The sequence below is a fragment of the Stegastes partitus genome, unplaced genomic scaffold (genome assembly GCF_000690725.1).
Source record: "Stegastes partitus isolate 25-593 unplaced genomic scaffold, Stegastes_partitus-1.0.2 Scaffold427, whole genome shotgun sequence".
In the NCBI taxonomy this organism is placed as follows: domain Eukaryota; kingdom Metazoa; phylum Chordata; class Actinopteri; family Pomacentridae; genus Stegastes; species Stegastes partitus.
The window spans coordinates 95,826-118,471 of record NW_007578158.1 but is presented as its reverse complement, the minus strand read 5'-3'; the positions used below and the strand labels follow the sequence as shown (position 1 = coordinate 118,471).

Genomic DNA, 22,646 nt, shown 5'->3' with positions numbered 1-22,646 from the left:
TGATTTTCATTTTATAGACCGAGAACAGAGCCACAGATATTTCTTTGCACTTTTGTTTTTATGTTTAGTTTGCTTTCCATGGTCAAACAGAAGCTGCAGATTACATGGAGTCAGCATCTAAAAATGAATAAATGACCAAAAAAAACAAGCACAAAAAATGGCAGAACTTCCCTGTAAAGGACCCGAATTGTAATACGATGCATTTTTTCAAGAATTTCAGAAGCATTTCTGCAAAAACATGAATACCTCTACTCAGACGATCATTTTCTTTGACTCCTTTGATTCTGATGTGCCTTTTTTGGCAAAACTGATGTCCAGAAGTGGACATCAGTCCCTCACACTGTATTTTTGTTGGACGAAGACAGGTTTAAATAAGAGAATAGGAACAAGGCTGCAATTATCTGTTATTTTCATGATCAATTATTTTGTTAATTATTTGCTGGATTCATCAGTTTGTTTGTTTGGCCTAATAAATGTTAGAAAATGGTGAAAAAATCCCAAATCCCATGATGACAAATCTCTTATTTTGCCCACAACCCAAAGATATTTCACTTATTATCATGAAAGAATAAAAAGCTGCAATTAATGCATTTTATTTTTTTTTCATAAAAATTAAAAATATATAAATCGACTATCAAAATAGTTGACAGTTAATTCAGTAATTGACAACTAACTGAATAACTGTTGCAGCTCTTGCTGTAAAAGTTGCAATTCTTCTGACAGTTGGACAAAATGTTCTGGCACTGACTTGTTGAAAGTTTGATAACCAATGTATTTCTGTGTTTTGTTCGTTTGTTGCTAAAAGCAGAAGCCGTAAGAGCTAAAAAAAAAAAATGAAATGCCAAAACATGCAGTGCCTCGAATGGCCACTTGAGGCTAGCTCCAAAAACAAGTACATCCCAATAAACACTAATGTTAAAACGTCCAGCTTACATTGGAAATTAACACATTTTTAGCTCAGTACATAAATTATTTGGGTTCTATAGAGAACTTTTCAGTTCATGACAACCATACAGGGGATGATTTTTGTTATATAATTCAGCTATTTAAGTTGGATTAAGGCCTATAATTATGTGCAGTTAAGGGTGTGCTTGGTTCATTGCCCCCTTCAGCTCATCTCACGCTCCACATCTTTTTTTTGGATGCGCCTGGAGTTAGGAGGAGTCAGGCACCGCTGAGATGGCGACAGCTGGAGTCACCACAGTGAGCTTCAAAACAGCTCTGCAGGAAACCTAAGGGTGACTTCATGGAGAGTTCATCCATCTTTATACAGTCTGTGTTTGTTGCACAGAATGATCCAACAAGTCGTCCTTGAAAACTATTTAGAAAAAGTCAGGCACGTTCAGATGATGCTTAGCAGGTGACTGAATGAACCATCTCTCCATCACGGGTAAATTCACATCTAAAACGTGCTAATAGCTAGTATGCTGATTGGTGCAACCGACCGTGGATCGGCCACAAGCACATAGCTCCAAGTCTTGGGAGATGGATTTTTGCATGATTTTGATCTTTTAAGAATCCTGCTTCCACACAAGGTGAAACTCAAGTACCTTACAGAAGTGCCCTTGAAAAGATTATTATCTTTAGGAGTCCATGTCTAAAGAGATGAGTCAGACTTCCCCACCTCTTACACGTCTCTCATTCTGAAAACGTCATCTAGCTCTCGGGCTGGTTGTTCCGTCATTACTTGTACATTTACTTGTCGGATGATATTTTGACAAAGCAATTTCTTTGAGAGATAGAGGGACTGTGCAATGACACGATGACTGGAATAACTGAACACTCACATAATTTACTTCTGTCATTCACAAAGAAGCTGTTACAGTAATTTTAAACGACTTGCTTGTTGTTGTTTTTTTTTGTACTGTCCAATATTTCTCCCAACAAAGTTCACTTTTGCTTATTTATATGCTGAGTATTGCCTCTGTCCAGAGTGTCGTGGAGAATGTAATCCAATCCAAGTATGACAGGTATAAAATTAAATTTATGAAATCAAGCAGACCAGACCAAAGCAATCTCTTTGTTTACCAAGCTGACTTGAATATTCATTACACTGAGAAAAAAAAAAACAACAACTTTCTAGGACTTGTAGATTGTGTATCTTGCTTTATACAAAGCGCCTGTAATCAGTGTTATGTAGCTGAAATGGAGATGACACTATTGATCTTTAGAGGTTTATTTGTGGAGAATTTTGTCATGACTTCAGGATCATGCGGTTTGCCTTTTTATTGATGATGTAGGGGTTTTTTTGTTGTTGTTTTTTAGCTTAGAGTGCAGAATGTAGCGAATGGCAGCATTAGCAGGGATGCGGATATTATGGCAATGTCACGGTAAAGAGGGTGTTGAAATTGACTATCATGGCATCTGGGAAAGTAATTTTCAGTAAACATCCAAAAGAAACCATTACTTAAACTAGTGTTTACTCATCTCTGGCGTTAAAGTTTATATACATAACCAACTAAAACCTTCATACGTAAAGTAAGGGAAAGGCTTTGGCCCTGGTTTTAAATCTCAACTTTTGGGTAGAGATATAAATCAGCAGTTTGACAAACCCCATGGTTTTTCATGCCCAACCACTGACAATGATCTTTTTGCAGTTGTGGCTCAGGTGGTAGAGCAGTTGTTCTCTGATCGTAAGGTTGGCGGTTCGATCGCCGCCCCCTCCGCAGTCGAAGTGTCCTTGGGCAAGACACTGAACCTGAAGTTGCTTCCAATGGCAGGCTAGCACCTTGCATGGCGGCTCTGTCGCTATTGGTGTATGAATGTGTGTGTGAATGGGTGAATGAGAAAACATTGTAAAGCGCTTTGAATGCTGCTAAGGTAGAAAAGCGCTGTATATGTGCAGACCATTTACCATTTACCATTTTTGCTCAAATGCAGGCCATTTTAAGGTGGTCTAAACCTTTAGATGTCTTCCGATAGCAGGGACAACACCTGTAGAACCACTTTCAGGGCCGTTTGAGGAGGAGAAAAAAAGTACAGACTTGAAGCTGAATACATCTTAGCAGCCCAGAATCAACTGCTATGGGTGTTCGTTAAAGTCTGAGAAGACAATGAGTGCCATTTTTCCTGCCCTCTTGGTGTCCTTCTTGAGTCTTCTCTTCTCTTAACATCAGCATCAGCAACATTAAATTCACCATACAGGCTAACATATTTTCCACTTGATCATGAAAGTCGAGTTACGTCCAGTAACTACTATTTATCTTTCTTTTGCACACTCTGAGTTAACATTATAGTCAACGCTGTTAGATTTTACACCACAATCACAACTGAAAGGCTCAAAGGGCTTATTTTCAGGGCAATCTCCATAAACATTTGCTCCACTTTGTGCCTGTCTTGGGTTGCTGGTTTGAGTTTCTTTAAATAATGGCAAGTGAAATGAAGCAGATCATATCAGAGTTGGAGCCACTAAATGTTGAACAACAGCTACTTTAACCGACATGACTACAACAAAGAAAACAGAGAAGGAACCATTTGAGTACATACACAGATTGGCAGATCTCTGAAAACAGCATACATGGGCAGAATACTGACTGTTGCCAGATTTGTTCACAGCCCATTACGTATAACATTTAGTTTCACAGAAGCATTATCTTTGCACAAATTGACGCGTCATCTTCATACAGACCAAGCAGAGGAACAGTTCTTGCCGTCTGTGTTGCTGCAACATGTATAGTTAGATTTTTGGTGAGGTGTGAGCAACGCCATAACTAAGGTTATAACAGTGGTTTTACCTTATGACTGCTTGTGCTATCACTGTAAGAGCCTGCTTGTTAGGAAAGTAAAAGGTCATTTGAAGAGCTTGAACAAATGCTGTTTCATTTTCAGGTGAGGAAGGCCTAAAACTGAGATTCTGGGTTCAGACACTATAGTAGCATCTTGTACATGTCCAAACACATACTTGTTAGTGTTTGTATTTTCACATAGTCTTGAAATGTGTCACCATTGGTTGACAAGACAATATGCCACTGTCCCAGTTTCCCAGACTGACACATCCAGACTGTTGTACCTTGATGCTTCCACTATATGTAGTTGAGCGTCAAATACAAGGCACAGGGTAAGAAGTTGGGAGTACAAAAATGAGCCAGTTGATGTGTTAATAGCATTTGATAGGACGCCTCCTGTTAGCCTGCTTTTGGAGGTTTTGCAGTTGACACCATATGCATTATACTGCCCCAGATCATAATACCCCTTCCTTAATGCTTTTTTGTGCACATATTGGATAAAGGGAATATTATTTATAATGCCAGTGAGAGGATTAAAGATTGGGGGGTCTTAAATCCTCACTGCAGAGGGGATACAGGCGCATTGACTTGGTTAGAATAGAAGTGAATTAAGCTGAATTGAATTGTTCCCAAATCACAACGAAGCTGTCTAAAATCAACAGAATGAAACGTGAATTTTGTTTTTTTAACGTTTGGCTTTTACACCCCTGCGTTTGCATGCCAATTCACCCCCCCTTTCTTTGCTCTGTGGCATTTTCCTTCTCAGAGCAGGTGAAAGAGGATACAGATGAAATTCTGCCTGTCTGTCAGCTCTTTGTAGGGGAAAAGATTTCTCCCAAAGAGCAGCTTTATGCGCTGCCGACTGCCGTGATTAACGTATTTACAGGGAGATAAAGGGAGAGAGGCGGAGAGCCGGACAGGGAGAGAGAGAAATCAGGCGAGCACTCATTGAAACTCGATGAATTAGATTATGGGAGTCAGCCGCACACAGAATGAACATGCGTATTAGCGCCTATTGTCAGGAGGAGGAAGGGTCGATGGAGTTGAGCCCGGTTTAATTCAGCTGTCAAGGAACATTTGAATTCCTGCGTGACTGTTGGGGAAGTGAAATGTGGCGCACATGTTGGAGTAAGGACTTGTTTTGTCTGAGCGGATTTGACGCTCAGTCAACATGGCAGAGTTGTGCTGGTCTAATCCATGCGGCGGTGCTTTGCGGAGGGGCTTCCAGACAGCGTTAATTAACCCAGAGGTCGATTAATATTGTAACTGTGAGCATGGGGAATTGCGGCCTTCCTTTGACTGGGACATCTCCAGAGCGTGTACAGTGACAGTGTGTTTGCGAGACGGCGCGTGTGCTAAAAAGTCGTGTGCAACATCTGTCTGCATAAGTCTGTCTGTGCATGGGAAGAGAAAGCATGATTCTCTTCCCTCTGCTCATTCTTTTTGATTAATGCATTAATGGCCGGCACTGAGAGTCCCATTACACCGGAGCGTGCATCTCGTGCGTGCGTCTGATAGTTTGAGCGGGAAGCGTAATGTTTGTGTGCACTCTCCTCCTCCTCCCCGCCCTTCCCTGTGCTTTCATCTCCCATGTGCCGTCGCATCGCTCTGCCCTCAGTGTTCCTGCCTCTGACACCAGGCCATTTCACAAGCCGCTTCAAAGGCTCTTCTCTCTTCCAGTCACTGTCTCTAATTCCCCACTTTCTCTTTCCGATCTCATAACTTTTGCTGCAAATGGCCTTTAAATCTTTCTCTCGCTGCCTTTCCCCCCCAACGTTCTAATGATTCATTCCGACTTTGTAGGCCTGTGCTTGCAATTTGTAACATCAGTAGCACACACGTACCGTTCTTTGGGCTTTATAAATGCTTGTAAAAATGTACACCAAGCACTGTATGGTCAGTAAAATCTTATCTTTATGCTATTCTTTCCTGTTTGCTCAGTCACCTTTTTCCCTCCCTTTTTGAACAATTTCGGGTTTCACTCTCTTCGTCATTTCTCTCCACCACGCTGCATTTCATCATTCATCCCTCTCTTTCTCCTCTCTGTCCTCCTTCTCTCGTTGCCTTCTCAGCTTTTCTTCTGTTGCTTCTGTTTTTTTCTCCCTCTGGGGATCAAACACCTTTGCTCTCATAACAAAGTGGCAGTAATCCCCTTTTTAAGTTTACTCCTCTGCTTGCGTATCATTTTAAGTCCTTTTCTCCAATTGTCTTCTACTTCTGTCATCCCACAGCTTTCTTTGCTCAAGCACCTTTACATTTTCCTCCTCCCTGCTGTGTACAGTAGCTCTTTGCTACTTTGAACTCAAAGCCTGATTCTCTTCTTTTTTAACTTTCCTGTTGTCCCTTTCCTACCTTTTCTTTTCCAGATGAGATCGATATGTTGGAGCGTCTCTGGCTGTCGGGTATCTGCCACAATGATAAGATTGAGGTATAATGTTTTACACGTTTTCTTCATCAGCCTGTTACACGTTCATCCTCTCCACTGATTTTATAACACACTTAATGTTAATTTTTGTCATTTGATCAGTATATAACTAAGTGAGATTAGGGTAGCACAACATTGTGAAAAACACAATTGCAATTTTTTGGTTCTTTACAGTATAAAAATAGCAATGTGTAAAAAAATATAGGCATTTAGGTATTTTCAGCAGATGACTTGAACAAATCTAGATTTTAGAACAATGAGGGAGATTATAGAAAAAAAAAAAAAACTTACTGTGTAGACTTTTTTGAGAGTGATCCATTTCTCATATATGCAACACTAGCAAAGGCATTAAAAACTTTTATTGCTTTGCATGGCCCTGCAGATCTGGCTTTGTTCACACGAAACAGAGCTTTTTGATGCTGATTTAAAGGGTCAAACAAATTAATGTAGTGACAACAATTGCAAGAGACTGCTGACAGAGTATTGGTTTTTGATGGACATCATTCGTCTGTAGCGGAAATTTTGTTGTGCACACATGGATGCAAATTCTGTAACTTTTAAATAAAGTTAACCAAATTCTGAGAATCGTTAAATCAGAGTAAATGATGTTCTCTTGTTGATTAGTCATTGAAAATAAGAATACTGCAACTTTCTATTTGTATAAAGCTGCCAAAAAAAAGTTGTACCACGATTTGTTCGAGTTAGTTTGCCTTACTTCACATTGCACACACCTGCAAGATGACTGTTGCACACGTGCACATCACAGTATCTATGGTAAACAGTTGACACATTTATTTTTTGTCTAACCAACATGGATCCATGAGCTCCATCCAAGCTGCTGATCCTAGACCCTATCGCACACCCTGACTAGGCCCTCTGTGTTCGATTTCCTGCTGTCAGATCACCAGATCTCACCAAAACCAGTCACCAAACTAATTTCAACTTTCATAGTCATCTTACTTACAGCACCTACAAACATCCTGTATGACCTGAAAAACAATGCCACCTTAAGCTTTATTTGAATTGATAGTAATTCTTTATACAAAAACACTTATTCCTCTTCCCCAGTTACCTTAATTGAGTGTGTATCTTTGAAAAGAGTGAATTTTTTTCCAACCTCAGAGCGACTGAATGTTAAACAAACTCCATACGTGTCGGGCACGAATGCCACCGCAGGAACCCAAAGCTTTGATATAAAGCATTAACAATTATTGATTCGATGGTGAACGCTGTCTGGCAGCTCTGAATCTTGAAAGTACATAAATTAAACTGTCTGCAAACCTCTTTGTTTGACACAAAATAGACATTTTGCGGTGACTGACAAGTTTTGGTCTTTGCTTCAGTGTTTTGAGTGCACTGGCTCTAAAATATCACAGATGGGTGCTCTGACACCCAGTGACAGCAAAGGATTCTCAGTTGTACCGTTGGTTGTAATTAACTTTGTGTCTGCTGTCGGGGAGACAAATTGCCCTTCATTAGAAATAAATACACTCTTCTGTCTCATCTCTGTTCCTGTGATTATATTTTCGTTTTTACCCATTTTTACCCATTTTCTTTTATCTTTTCTCTTTATTAACATTTTTCCTGTTTCCATTTGTTCCAGGTGATGAGCAGTAAGCTAGACATTGACAACATGGCGGGGGTCTTCTACATGCTGCTGGTGGCCATGGGCCTCAGCCTCCTGGTATTTGCTTGGGAGCATCTTGTGTACTGGAAACTACGGCACTGTGTTAAGCGATCTGGTGGGATGGATTTCCTCCTGGCTCTCAGCAGGGTAAGAGACACATTCAGCCCTCCCCAGTGACGAAACATTTCCCAGACAAACAAAAGAAGTATTTATGTGAGGTCCTCACTTGAAGACCTTTCACAATAACCATCATCTCTGTTTTGTCTCTGTTTAACTGTAGGGAAAAAAAAGTCATCCAGTCGTGGATTCCTGACATAAAGTTAATTAGGTTTTTAACAATGTGAAGAAAACTGACAGCAGAAACAGATGCCACACAAAACAAAAGTTTTGCCTGATGATTTCCTCTGAAAAAGATCAAGCACCAAAGTACTGGCAATGAATGAAGTTAGACAGTTTGCCTGAAACTTTTTTAAAAAGCTCTGTCTCATAGAGTAGATGTGCAAAGAGTTCCTTTGTCGCCACACATACAAATTTTGCAACCTCATGACAGCATATACAGTCAAAAAAAGAATGAGTTGAAGTCTGCGATTCTGGAGAAAGAGTGTTGATACTTTGAAGAAAGGATGTTTGTCCATATGAACCAAATCTCCACAAAATGATGTTTCTATACAGTTACACTGCATTCTCAAATAGGAAACATATTTTCTGCTGGATTATGTTTGTTTGTTTGTAGCAAATCACAAATATTTTCCCACTGGTTTTATTCCTTCCCCGTTGCTCCTTTTCACCAAACTAATTATATACACCCTGGTAACCCAGCAAATGGAAGAGAAGCTTTAAACATGTAGTGAAAGAGTCACATTTTAACCCAAACCATGACATTATTTATCATCTTAACCAAGTAATTTTGGTACCTACCCTTAACTTAGAGTCATAGAGTAAACAACAAAATAAAACAAAACTTTCTTCAGAGTCTCACAGGAAGTGAACTCTGGTCTTCTGGGTAAAATGCCAGTAACTGGTTTCCATCCAACCCTGCTGCCTCTGAACTCAGACTTTGTTGCTCTTTCAAACTGGGCACCTTTCCCACCATCTAATTAAGTTTACTTTTTTAACAAAATTGCCATTTCTGCAAAAACTGCAAAAGGGATTTGAGAATGCAGTTTAGTTGTATAGGAATGTCAGGGTTGCCTTATAGCATTATTTTTTTCCTCGTAGAAAAGTGCTTTCCTGGGAAGCACTTCATCAAAAAAGCACTCCAGCACTGTAGGTGGGTTTTGTGTTTATGACAACAAGATCTTGACAACCTATCCCCATGCTAACCGTGGCTGTATGATAAATTAGCATTACCCCTCATTGTGATCATTTCTGCTTGATGTATCATACAGCTCAGAAAAGACAAGCAGCTTAGGAGAATAAGCTTCTCCTCCATTTTCTTGTGTACCAGGGTGATGATACCTGCCAATATGATCGCTTGCCTGAAAATGAGCTATCATGACAACATTAGCGCCTTCCTGAGAAGTTATGGGATTATCCAACACAAAACAGATGCACAATAAAGGTGAAGGGCTATTAAAAAGAAAATGCTGTGTGCAGCACTTTTTCTCTGGTTGGTCACATATAGTCTGTCCTCATGGGGAACAATTAAAAAAGCATGTCGGTGCTCAGAAAACAAAGCTATGTGAACACACAACATTAGATAGCTAACATCTCCCCTAACTCTCACTTTTCACCCATCCTGTAAACAAGCTTAAATGTGAACTGGAATAATCAATGGATTGGTCCAAGCTACTTTTTATGTTTCCCCATTTACAGAGCGAGAACTGAGTACAAAAAATGCTCACACACAACAGACAGCGAGAAGACCATGTTCATCAAATTTGACAAAAATTGTCTTGAATTCGAATCATCGACTCCACTTTTTACCTTCCCCACATAAAACATTTTTGTCACAAACAGACCTGTCATAAGGGAACAAAGCTATTTCAGTCTGCTAGGTAGGATACAACCAAGAATTATGCATAAAATCCCAAACATTGCATTTAATCTTTCACTTGGAGTTTAATACATCAAGTTTGTTGCACCACAACATAATTTAGTAAACCATGTTATTCTCACTTGCTCAGGTTAATTAAATTATGGAAATATGGAAATATTTCCAATGAAAACATTGCAGTGTAAAAACTACTTAGGATGCCTCTCACACTACCTTCTGCTGTAGCAGGAGACGGACTATATGTGTTCTGGCTGCATTTACTCATCCCTAAGTCCCATGAAACAAAACCAGAGATTTATACAGTGTCTCCCAAAATTAAAAAACAAACAAACAAACAAACAAATGAACAAATATCCTGCCAGGGACTGAGAAAACCAAAGGAAATAAACTCAGTGGCATGGGTGGTTTTTAAATTCTCATTTCAGTGACACCGAAGCAGATGATCTCACTCATTTGCACACCCTCAACCTGAGAAAGAAAAACTAATGAGCGAAATAAGCTGCAGATTCATCACGGAGTGCTTGAGGAGCACTGGTAAATGATTTATGCTGAGCAGATGTTGGGATAGACCGAAAGTGTTGGGATCTCCTCGTTCCCTCTGTGGAATGGACTGATAATAAATGAACATCCCTCACTGATTGCAGCCATGAGGTCCACTTTATTCAGACAAATAGAGATATAGATGGAGGAAGGTTAATGAACAGATACAATCAAGATATGGATTGCACGAAAGTAGGTGCCACTCAGTATCGCTACTTGTTTCTGGCACTCGGCATGGACAAGGAGAGTAAAGCCAAAAAAAGAGGGGAATCAGCGATGTGTATCCTTGGCGTGATTCCACAGAGAGCCCAAAGGGTCCAGGGCAGACTGATCACTTTGCTGTTGCACAGCTATTTTCTTTTAGTGCCAATACAGCTTCTGTAAGTTCACCGTGGGGTCATGGGAATATTTAGTACAGATGTTGGAGTGAGAAAAGAGAGAGGAAACAAGAGGGAAGTGATGGGAACAAGAGGAGGTATCAAAGAGGGATGGGAGCGCGATGGATGAGGCAACCGGGGAGGGAAAGTGAAGAGCAACCAGACAGCGAGGGAGGGAGAGATAAGAAGAGAGCAGTCGAGGAGACAGCTGGAGGTTTGGATGGCGGAGGTAGTGAAGTATAGCGAGCGATGGTGGGGGAGGCCGGAAGGAGGTGAAGGAGGGAAAGAAACCATAGGGACAGAAAGGAGGAGGGATGGCAGAGGTGAGGCACAGAGGAGGGGAGACTGTTGAAGTGGGAAACAGGCTTCATGGAGCACTGCAGAGATATTCTCATTTGTCAGGAGACGCTGTGATGCTCAGCGTGTCAGTGCTAGTGGTTGTAAGAGTAACACAACTACGCTGGAATGACAACAATAGATGGTGATTTATTACCTCCTCCTGCAAGACAATGCAGAGAAAATGGCTAATTTATGCCGAGTGTTGAGTGCTGTAATTACACTATTAAAAAAAAGGAACATTACAGTGCTTGTTTCTGACATTATGCCTCCAACATATGCACAGACTTCTCGAGGGCAACTAAATCAAGACTCTACTTTCAACAAGGCAGAATCATTGTTTTTGCATATAAAGAATCAGCAGTTCAAACTCTTGACTGCGCTATGTTTTACGGTGCATCGGGGAGCAGAGCACCACATGATGTGGTCTCGTGGGAAAACAGATGGAAACAAAATGGAGACTGTGGTGCAACAACTTCCTAAAATGCTAATGAAAGTTTGCAGCGAAACAAACAAAAGCAGAAAGGTAACCGATCGGGAGGAGAACATGGTCGGGGAAATATGGTAAGCGTGGTTTATCTGTTCTTCTGCAAGAACTGGAGGTGGGATTTTAACTATAGGGATCAACAGATGTGAGTTTTTCAGGGCTGATGTCAGTTATTAGTACTCAAGAAACATTGAATATTCTGATGTCAGGTACTCGTATTCAATACAGCGTGTGATAGCAGAGAACCTTTCATTCATAACAATATTTCTTCATTAATTAATTAATTAATTACTATATCTGAATACATACAATAGAAACAAGATTGGTTGATTGGGATTGTACAATTTGCCTGTGGCAGGTATGTTTGCTGTTCTGTTTTTTTTGTGTTTTTTGTCTAATCTTTCACTTTGCCACTATGAAGAGTACCTGCAATGAAATGAAAATGTTGTGCTTCTTTCTCAGTTTTGCAGGTTGTAGCCCTGCTAGACAAGCATGTCTCTCAGATAGAGCAGACTGTTAAAGTTCATCTTGCTTTGAAAGGTTGTTACAGGTACTCCAGATAGTGTTAGCTACAGGCCAAGAGGCACAGCAAACCTCTCAGTGACAGCATTAGCCCAGCACTGTCGGCAAAATACATTCCAGTTGCACTTACACTGTGAATTCTGCTTGTTATTTTTAGTGTAAAACATTATTTTCAGTGTAACATTGAAACATGCTTGTGAAAGACTGCTGTGTTTATTACACCTTCAGCAACCTTCAGTGCTACCTGACCATCGAAACGCTCATTAACTGGAGCTGCTCCGCTTAGAAAAGGTTATCGCCTGTCTCCGTTTGTAAACAGTAGCTGTCATTGTTGATTGGCTGTTACTTGTAACAGCCAATCGGATCATTCTGTGGACAGGACATTGCTTGAGACAACAGAGTAGCTATAGATAGAGACGCAGTTGCATCAGAGGCACAGCAGCTCATTTACTTTATTTTATCAGTAATTGCAAAATATAAATAATAATATGAATGAATGTAAAATATCAGCCAGGCCAAGTACCAGTCAATCTCTAAGTTTATCGGTCAGTTGTGATATCTGTAAATAAAGTTCATCTCAGCTAAAATTCTTAGCATTACTCACCAACAATATCTGCTGCTCCCGGCACTAGCGTGACATTGTAGAGGCTGAGGATGAGGCCAGATGAGGCTGCAAGCACTTCAGTAGAGTTCCGTTTGGGTTTGTAAGCCCATTGCATTGCCAAACCATCTGGACCAACATCAGCTCAGACCAAGATCATAGACCAGATTTCTTTTTTGATTGTCAAGAGGGTGGAAAGGGGATAAATCAGCTTGAAACTCCTGCAGTGTAAACCTAACCTTAAAATAAAAACACATTTTAGCACAGGTTAATGAAATCATAGAACACTCTGACTCCAGCATCCTTAAAAAAAGACAACATTACCCCAATTTTGGCATGTAAACTGGCAAAATTTTACTTTGTAGACTCAAATAAGAGTATAAAAAAATAAATTCTTAAAAAAACAAGTTTAAGTTTGTAGTTTAACACTGAACTTTTTTTTTTTTTTACTGCTCTCACATTTTACTTCAATGTAAGACACTTTCACTTTTCTCTGCAATATAAAGTCCCACACCTCTATAGAAACAGCCCAACCATGGCTAGAAGTACAGAGACATGAACAATATTTTATGTGTAGTATGATACAGTTCTAATGCCATAAATCATAACAATTAATAGTGTCATTTTCCCTTTTACCGTCCTTTTCATCCCTGCTTGTGGGTTTTGGGGTTCAGAAGGTCATGAAATGAAATCAGATACTTTAAGTGTTTGACCAATAATTCATAAATGGGATACTTAATGTTTAGCAGTAATCTTTAATTTAGACTTGTGTCTTTTCCCTACCTACAAAATTCACATAAAAATGTGTTTCAAGTCCAGCTCATAAGTTTGTCAGGATAAATAAGGCTTCAGTCAGGTTGCAGATCTCTTGGATTTGTGTACGTACTGACGCGAGGCCAAAGTGCCATTTCCTGAACACCTTGATAATTTATATTGACCATCTGAGTGAAAATCCATTGTGTCCTTTGCAGCCTCTGATATTCACACAGATATCCTCTCTTGCGCCTCCATGCATATCCTTTGGAGTGCAATTTCCCCCAGCATTTTTTTTTCTTGCATAAGAAAACTCTTATCTGTACAGTTCCTCATTCTGAGTATAAGAACATCAATTTTATGCAATGGATGCCTTCCCAAGACCAGTTAGCTTCTATCTCCAAAGCTACATGCTGTGCTTGCTTTAAAGTCTCTGCAGCTGGCCTCCGTGGCTTCCTTTAACCCAATCAGTGACTCACCCGAGTTTCAATTTCACAGTGTGCTGCGTCCCATGCTCTGGAGACTGCGATAGCACTTCTTACCACTGGGACTGCTGATTCATGTGTCCGGAAGGACCATTATTACAGTCTCTCCATCAGATCTGGGTCCCGGTAGGGAACAGTGATTTACAAGAGGCCCCACACATTTTGTCATTAAGATGTGACAGATATCGGTGGGTCATATGAATCATTTTCACATACAAGGAATAATAGAGTTTTTTGTGATTTACATGGCCCTTCCCGGTCCTGCTAATTGAGTCCCATCTTTCTACAGAGAGGTGTAAATATGAAAAAGGAGAAACAGCAGCAAGGCACAGTAGAGACAGAACTGCTCATCTGACAGGAACTTTAAAATTGATTGACTCTGCTTGGGATTTTAAATTTGAAAAGATGTCATGAGGCGCTCATAATTTACGCACATTTCTGACTCTTTCATTTCCTGTTTTCTTCATATCAAGTAATGCTGAGTGTTGCTGCTGAGATGGAAAAGTGTTTTCCTCAGTTTATTAAAAACCAATTGAGAACGATCATATTTAAACTTGAGTGGCAGAAAATAACAGCAGAAAGACACACAAAAAAGACAGCCTGACCTAATATGTCCTTGTTAGAACCAACTACAGAAATTACCACCAAATTTTATTAAAATTACAAAATTACATCTGACAGTAAATGTAGTTCATTCTGTACTTTTGCCAGTGCAGCAACCAGTAAAACTTGAAAGTAAACTTGAGATTTAATATTTCTCAATTCTTCTGCATTTACCCCTTTCTTTTATGATAGATTCATATTTCTGAAGTGTTCCCCAAAAAGCAGATTTCTGCTCTTACTGCTCCACTTGTTCTTTGCTTTGATAAAGTAAGCGCTTCTCCTTCAAAGAAAAGAGAACAATAGTGCAACTCATCTAAAGATTTAATCTGGTCTGTTTTTTCTGCTACTGAAATGTACTTCAGTTAAAATCAAAGAAAACATACATTTTAATCATAATTCATGCACTGGAAAAGAAATGACAGAGCATGGACACATGAAGCTATTTTTGTTTCAGTTAGGTAAACAGACTGGCAGCTGAAAGAAAACAACAGTTTGCTTAAAATGCAGCGTCAGTCAGCATTTGTTTTATTTGCACAATGAGAGAATAGGTTTTGTAGCTTTTACTCTCCCCTGTTGTTTTGACTCCTCTCCAGAAGCTGTATACTCTCTGCACATAGCTCCCTCTACAATTGTTTTTCCACAGTGCTTTTGGAGAAAACACAGCCCTGTTCCAACTGAGTGACACTTTGTTTGCTGAAAGCTTTGTTTTCTTTGATAGTACGAGAATTGACACTCCAAGAAGCCTAGTAAACTCAGTCCAAAGTTTTTCCAAAACTCTCATTAATATTTAATGGTCAGCACTCCCTGTTGTCTGCCTTTATAGGAGATGTGGTGGCTCCGAGAACCTCAGGTAGAGAGAAACCATCTACAGCGATTTCCCAGTATTCTCAGGGAGAATTAAGTTGTTTTTTTTCCCAGAAAAAAATATATTTTTGTGTGAAATGTGTCAAACTGACCAAGTTGCAGTCTGTATTTATCCAATATACTGAATAAAGATAAAATAATATAGAGTTGTAAAATGTTGTAGCTCTGAGAAATGTAAAGGTTTTTCTTGATGCAGGAACCTCACAGGTTTAACTGGACCCTCTGTGAGGTATTTATAGCAGCAGCTTGAAGGTATTTTTTGTGTGAAAATGTAAAGCAAGTTAAACTATAATGATAAGATAACCTGCCTAATGTTGTATAGTCCCCTCCTCATGGGACCTCTGGTGGTGTCATGTGGTGTCTGGCATTGGATCCTTTGGGTCCTGTGGGTTACAGGGTCAGACTTGTTCCAGCACATCTTGTGGATGCTCAACCAGATTGATATCTGGGGAATTTGGTGGCTGGGGTAACACTGTAGGCTCTTCATTGTGTACTTTGAACTATTCCTGAACAATTTTTGTGGTGTATGGAGGTGCATTGTTTTGCCGGGTGAGGCTGCTGCTGTCACGGTGTTCCTTGAGAAGGTGCACTTGTTCTGGAACAATGTTTGTCTAGGTGCTATGTGTCAAAGTAGCAACCACATGAATCCCAAGACCCCAGGTGTCTCAGCACAACATTGCATTGTGACGACATGAGCAGTGTTACCTATGTAAGGGTAATCCACGCACTGGAGTTGTTGTTTTGTTTTTGTTTTTTTTAATGCTGTGGTTGATCTGGGTACATGCATTAGTTGCTTTAGTTTATATAGTTATAGTAGTATAGCTTAACATCACTTAAGAAATGAAGCCTTTGTTGATTCTCTCAGTTGTCTATAACAGCCTATGGAATGAGTTTTATGTAAAAGACTCATTATTTTTATATATGGCAAGTTGGAAAAAAGTTAGTAGAGTTCAATGTAATTGACATTCTGTAGTTTACTAATAATATTTTTGTACAACTTAGATTGACTCATTCTGTAAGAAGTAGCTTATTTGTGTGTTCTCTGTTTTCGCACTTGGTATTAATCAAAGCACTTTCTCACCTGTTACACCGAAACACTTTCATTTTAGTCTAAAGTGTGATGATTACTGCCTGTTTGTGGTGGTGGTTACAAATTACGGGTGGGCTGGGACAAAATAAGTGAAAGAAGAATTAACTGAAGAATGGATCCGCTACTTTCAAAACATCGACACATTTTTATCGTAAATGCAGCATCAACAATCTTTATGTTGTGTATTTCCTGCATAGCCTTCTGAATATAGCTTTTACATGGTTTGTGTAGATATCAGATCAGAGCTACTCTATGGATTTACTTTTGAAAATTGGGCATGTCAGCCTCTCTGTGTCTCTCTGTCTCTGACACATACACACAGTTCCTTCTTATCATACTTGGCAGCCTGCTGGTCTAATTACAATCTCTCTGTTATCTCTCCACCCAGGGGATGTACAGCTGCTGCCAGTTTGAGGATGAGACTGCTCCAGGAGGGAGCAAAAGCACTTTGCCCCAGTACCACACTGTGACCACCATGCCTGCTGCACCCCAACAACACCTTGTTACAGCCACAGTCAACAACACGACTGCCATTGCCATGGTGCAGCAGCAACAGCAGCAGAAGCACCACCAACAGCAACAGGGACAGACTTATACCACTATGCTACCCGGATCACCACCAACTACTGGACACTCAGCAATGGCTCTTGGTCCCTCAAATAGCCCCTTACTGGAAGGCCCTATGCCTTGCTCCACTTTCTTGCCACGCCATGACCGCAGACTGGCTGTGGTTGATCGCTGGAACAGGCAAAAGCCAGAGAAAGTCATGAGCGCAGGCAGTGGTGGAGGTGTGGGTGTTGGGGGAATAGCAGGAGGGATCACTGAGATACAGGCCCAGCAGCAGTATCAGCAGAGCCTTGGACAGCACTGGAGCTTGCAAGGAGGAGTTGCAGGTGGAGCAGGGGCAGGAGGTGATACAGGACTAGATGAATATAAGCGCTACTATGGTCCTATAGATCCGGAGGGGTTAGGCGCTAACTCGGATCAACAGGTAGTGGGCCCCCAGCAGACTCCCAAAGCCAATTCTCGAGGCCCCAAAGCCTCAGGAATGCCAAGGCTGCCTCCAAAAGGCCCCCAACAAGGCCCAGCGCACTTAATTCCCAAACCTCCTCCACCAATCCCATCTTCTCCACGAAGGCCTCCCTTCTGGCGACGAGGAAGTCTCGCTCAGGCAAGGAGAAAAGGCTCAGGAGGTCCTTTGTATGAGAATATACTCCCCCTGGGGAGGCGAGGAGGTGGGAGGTATGGAGCAGGTGATGGAGGTGGAAGGAGAGGGCGTCGCCCCCCTCCACCTCCTCCTCTTCCTGTCCCACTTTCCTCCCCAACACACACCCCAACGACTCCCTCCTCACCATGCCGTTTCTACTCCTCCTGCTCCAGTGCCTCATCTTCTTCCTCATCCTCCACCTCATCCTCATCCTCTTCTTCATCCTCTGTGTCACTCTCTCGATCAAATTCTCCCTCTTCTTGCACCAGTGACAGCTCCTATAACTCCTCACTGAGTTTCCGGTATCGAGCAGGTGATTTTACGGTAGATGACGACTATGACTCAGATCTCCTTACAGAGGAGTCAAGCCTCCTCCTTGGGTCACGGAGGAAAATTCGTTCACGCCGCATGTCATCGCGATCACTGCCGTGCAGCCCACCGCCTCCGCCGATCCCGCCACGCAAACCACGTCCACAGAGAGATTACGGAAGAGAGAGGACTGGCAGCCAGCTGGCCCAATTACAGGAGTGGTGGGCATCGTGGGGTGACAGAGAGCGAGGGAGGGTAGGAACAACAAGTCGAGCAGATGGAGTGGGCAGAGAGGAGAAGAGACACCACAAAGAGAGAGAGCGTGAGAGGAAGAGGAGGAAGAAGGGCCGGAAGAAGAAGAAGAGGGAGGAAAGAGAGAGGGAACGGGAGCGAAAGCGGCGCAAAGCCAAAAAGAAGAAGAAGAAAGACGACAAGATGAGAAAAAGAGAGCGGAAGAGGTCAGAACAGGAGGGAGCAGATCCTGAAAAAAGAGAGGAACTCAAATCAGGGACACCGGACTACCCATCATACCCACCCCTGAGGCGAGAGTCCTTTCGGAAAAAGAGTGAGAGCTCAATCAGGAGCTATGGATGGAACATCCCAGGAGAAGATGAGAGGAAGGAGAGAGAGGACAAAGAGAGGGATGATGGGGAAGACAGCAGAGGAAAGGAAAGACACCACAGGCGGAGGAACAGCAAGCATTATCATAGCTCTAGCAGTAAGCCTTCTACGTCTGTCAAGTTCTGGGGAGGGGGCAACCCATCCTCTGATGCCATTCCATCTGCCTTCCTGCCCTTGTTGCCTGTCTCCTCTAAAAGGAGGAAGAGTAAAAGTTCAGACAGAGATGCTGTCGGAATGGAAGGAGAGAGGAGGCCTTTGCTGGGACGAAATGAAAGAGGTGAGATGCATTCAAAGGAGGGGTTGTCCTTCCATGAGTGGGAGTCTGAAGTAGAGGATGAGGAAGATGATTCAGAGCAGGACAGGAGGAAAGCGGAGCATGGGAAGAGGCGTGGAGGAGGAAGGACAATGTCCGATGAGGAGAGGGAACGTGATAAAGTAGTTGGGATATATTCTGATGATGATGGTTCCTCAGGAGAGTTTGGAAAGTTTGAGAGGTACTGGGAAGATCATGAAGGTAGAGCAGTGGGAGGGATTGGAGGGGGAGGCTGGTTTTTCAGTACCTATCCTTCCAGGGATAAAGCTGGCAGCATCAACAGCAGAGATGACCTGTTTCTGGAGCGAGGAGAGAGGTGGGGAACAGCAGAGAGTGGGTGGGGGTCCAGTGCAGCTGGAGGAGGAGGAGATGGAGGAGAGAGAGGTTGGGGATCAGGTTCACACTGGCCTCCGCCTCCTCTAACACCGCCACCACCCCGACGATACTGGTCAGTAGACAAACTCCACATACAAGATGAGAAGAAGAATAAACGCAAGTCAAAGGACAAGGGAAGAGGGCACGCAGCGTATTCCTCCTGTCATTCCCCTCGACATCATCCGCATGCTCATTCCTACAAATGGGCCCGTGTAACCTCAAGAAGCCAGGAAGAGCTGTACCACCACTGCCAGAGTTTTGGTGGTCCTTTGAAGCCGAAACATGACTCCTCATCCTCATCTAAACCTGATCGATCACAGAATCCATCTAAATCTGGCAGCCAGTCAAACCTCAGTATCCATCAGCGGACACAGAGAACAGAAAGGGATCGAGATCGAGATCGAGGAAGACAACCGTCCCCACCTGCAGCCCTCATTTCTAACTTGCCACCCCCACTCCCTGCCCTTCCAGCTCCTCCGTCCTCATCTCACTCTATTCACGTCCCTCCCCCAACTTCGTCTTCTTCTGTGTCATCTCCCTCCGTGGTCTCGTCCACACCGGGGGCACCCCAGGCCTCCTCCATGGCTTCGGCAAGTGCCAAACTACAGTACCAGAGATTGCGCTCGGTACCCCAACCCCAGAGGTTTCCTCAGTCTCCTCACTTACCCCTCAAAGCCAAGAGCCTTTGCTCGCGAAGGGGCTCAGCCCATTTCTCCAGCGTGGAGAGCGAGGTCTGAAGTTCAACAAGGTATCAAAAGTCATAAGAAAGCCCTGCAAGGCTGACGCCAAACAGGTGACCGGATTTGAATTTGCCTGGCAGCAAACATGGCTGCACAGCCAAGTCAGTACAGTACATGCTCTGAGCCCTTTCCTAAAGTTCTGCACAAACAAACCAGAAAGCCAAACACACCCAGCGGGGTAGGTCAAAGGAAAACAGGAGCAATCTTATGTTTACTGTTGTTTCCTTCTATTCCTCTCAGTATGTCTCAGTACGACTACAGCCACAGCACTACTTGCATTGTGAACAGAGTTAACCGATACACAAAAAGCGAATCAGACATCAAAAGTGGTACAACCGAAGGAGACTCCTTTGCTATAGTAAGTAAAGGGCTTTGGATGTTGAAGCTGAGCAGTAGTTTGTATTCAGAGGATTCTTAATGCTTACTGAGGGCTCAGGAACTTTGTAGTACTGTATGCCTGCTGCTCTCGGAAGCCTTTAACACAGAACAATGTTCTTATTTTTTTCCCTTAAACAAATCACTTACCCCAATTTTCCTTTTTCCTTAACAAACTGTTTACACCCCCGCAGAACTGTGACGCCCATCCGAGGCACCTTTGTTGTGTATTATCAATATCTTCTTGTTTAGAGTGAGAGGAGGATGATAACCATCTTGTCCTCTCTGGTATCCACTGCTTTCCTTATGTTCCTATATTTTCCCTCTTTTCTCTCCCCTCACCTCCTCTACTTCCCTGTTTTCTGTTTCTCTTTCTATTTTTCTACTCTTTTACCACTGTATCTGCAAGCCTATCTTCTCCTCATCTCTCTTGTCATCTCCTCTCCTGTCCTCCCCTCTTGGCTCCCCTCCTTGATGTGATTATTCTGTGCGTTTGTGCTTTTTCTGTGTTTGTATTCTTGACAACAGGGTAAGTCAACTGTGACTGATATTCTACTGGCTAAATGAAAAGCTGAGTGCCAAACTTAAATAGAGCTCGACATCAATCTGTACAACGTTAGCAGCTGTGTTTCCTTTTTATCTCACAAAGTATTCCATCATCAAAATATGTGCACACGCTAATACACACACACACACACACACACACACACATACACACACATACACACTTACATACATATGACAGTGCCCACAAACACTCACATACAGATACATGTAAGGACACATGCACCTGAACAAATCAGTTCATCTGTTCTCTTTCTTGAGCAATACATTATTCACCCCTGTGTTCATGTTACAGCTTTATAGTTTGAAACCTTTCCTTTCCTTCTGTGTTGTAGTTGTTGTTATTGATGGTGTTCTATATATCAAGACATGTATTAAATCTAATACAATGTAAGCACTGTGCCATACTACTCAAGCTTGCGTGCACATGAAACGTTCTCTCTCAACTACCTAACTACGACAACGGAGGCAGTGTCTGTTCCCTCCCTGTATTTGACTGAATGTAAAGTCAGCCGCCAACAAGTGCGCTGCAACAACAGTGAAGTCACTTGAAGATGGAACTTGTAGCATTTCTGACGGATAGCGTGTATCATGCCGAAATAGGGACAGGGTTGACTTCAGTTATTGTTGACGTAGCCTGATAGCCAGTATGCTCACCTTGCAGAGTAAGTCTACAATAGTTAAGAACTAGAGCTACAGTGGTTTAGAAATTATTTCATCACGCTATTTGCATTCAGTTTTCTCCTGCATGAGGGTGACGTGGCACCAAGGCTACAATTCAGCAAAGATTCGTAAAACTAATCGACTTAGGTTTGCTTGCCGTGAAGCAGGAAATATGCGTGTGATACGTTGGGTGGCGCTACACAGATTGTTAGACAAGGTGCAGGGAAATAAATACTTACAGCCTTATGCTAATCGCTCCTGCCATGTGTTTTGTCTAAAGTATGACAGTATGTATTTTAATCAACATGTCTGGACCGTGTGATCAGACAGGAATTTGACTGGTGCCAAATTAGATGCAGTGCGAGCGCCGTTTTGATGTCAAAGAGACTGTGCCTGTGTTGGATACTAGCAGATGGTTTCTGAAGAGATGTTGGATCTGAGTGATGCTATATGAAATACACAGTAGCACCTCCTGTGATGGTTTTTTCTTCTTTTTTTTTTTTCCTTTTAAGTATTTCTCACCTTGTAAATGTGTAACCAAGAGCTATAGCTTTTTAAATCCATGACCGAGCTGTCACCAGCAGTTACACTCCGATGTCAAGCAGTTTAGAGTAGTCAGTTATAATTATCAACATTAGAATTTAGCGTCAGGACACTGGACATCAGTGGAGTATTAGTGAAGAGGAAAGAGCCGCTGGCACGACACTGTTGGTCTGTTTTCAGTTGGTCAAAACGCCTGAGCCATCCTTCCCGTAAGTCTGGTCAGCTCATGCTGTTTGCCTGGAACTGCATCTGAGCCATAATTTACTTCAGCTGAAGAAAACAAAAAGAGAACTTAAGTTTTTGACATAAACTTGTTGTGTAGAGTTTGTCTGACTTTCTTTAAGAAAAAAAAAATCTATATATATATATATATATATATCATATATATATATTTGTGGCGGTGGGTAGCATTAGAGAAAATTGTTGTTTAGCATCTTGATATTTGGAGATATTGTTTCTCATTCCAAGTCTATTAAATATAAATATCACATCAACACTGACAACA

General features: G+C 41.9%; 1 protein-coding gene across 1 annotated transcript in view; it reads left to right on the top strand.

The window, feature by feature from the left end:
- Positions 1-19,993, top strand: part of grin2da (glutamate receptor, ionotropic, N-methyl D-aspartate 2D, a) — a 206,682-nt gene extending 186,689 nt beyond the window's left edge. The window contains exons 17-19 of the mRNA XM_008286034.1: positions 6,092-6,153; positions 7,754-7,924; positions 16,820-19,993. Coding sequence (XP_008284256.1) covers positions 6,092-6,153; positions 7,754-7,924; positions 16,820-19,993 — 3,407 coding nt within the window. The remainder of the gene's footprint in view (positions 1-6,091; positions 6,154-7,753; positions 7,925-16,819) is intronic.
- The last annotated feature ends 2,653 nt before the right edge of the window (positions 19,994-22,646 follow it).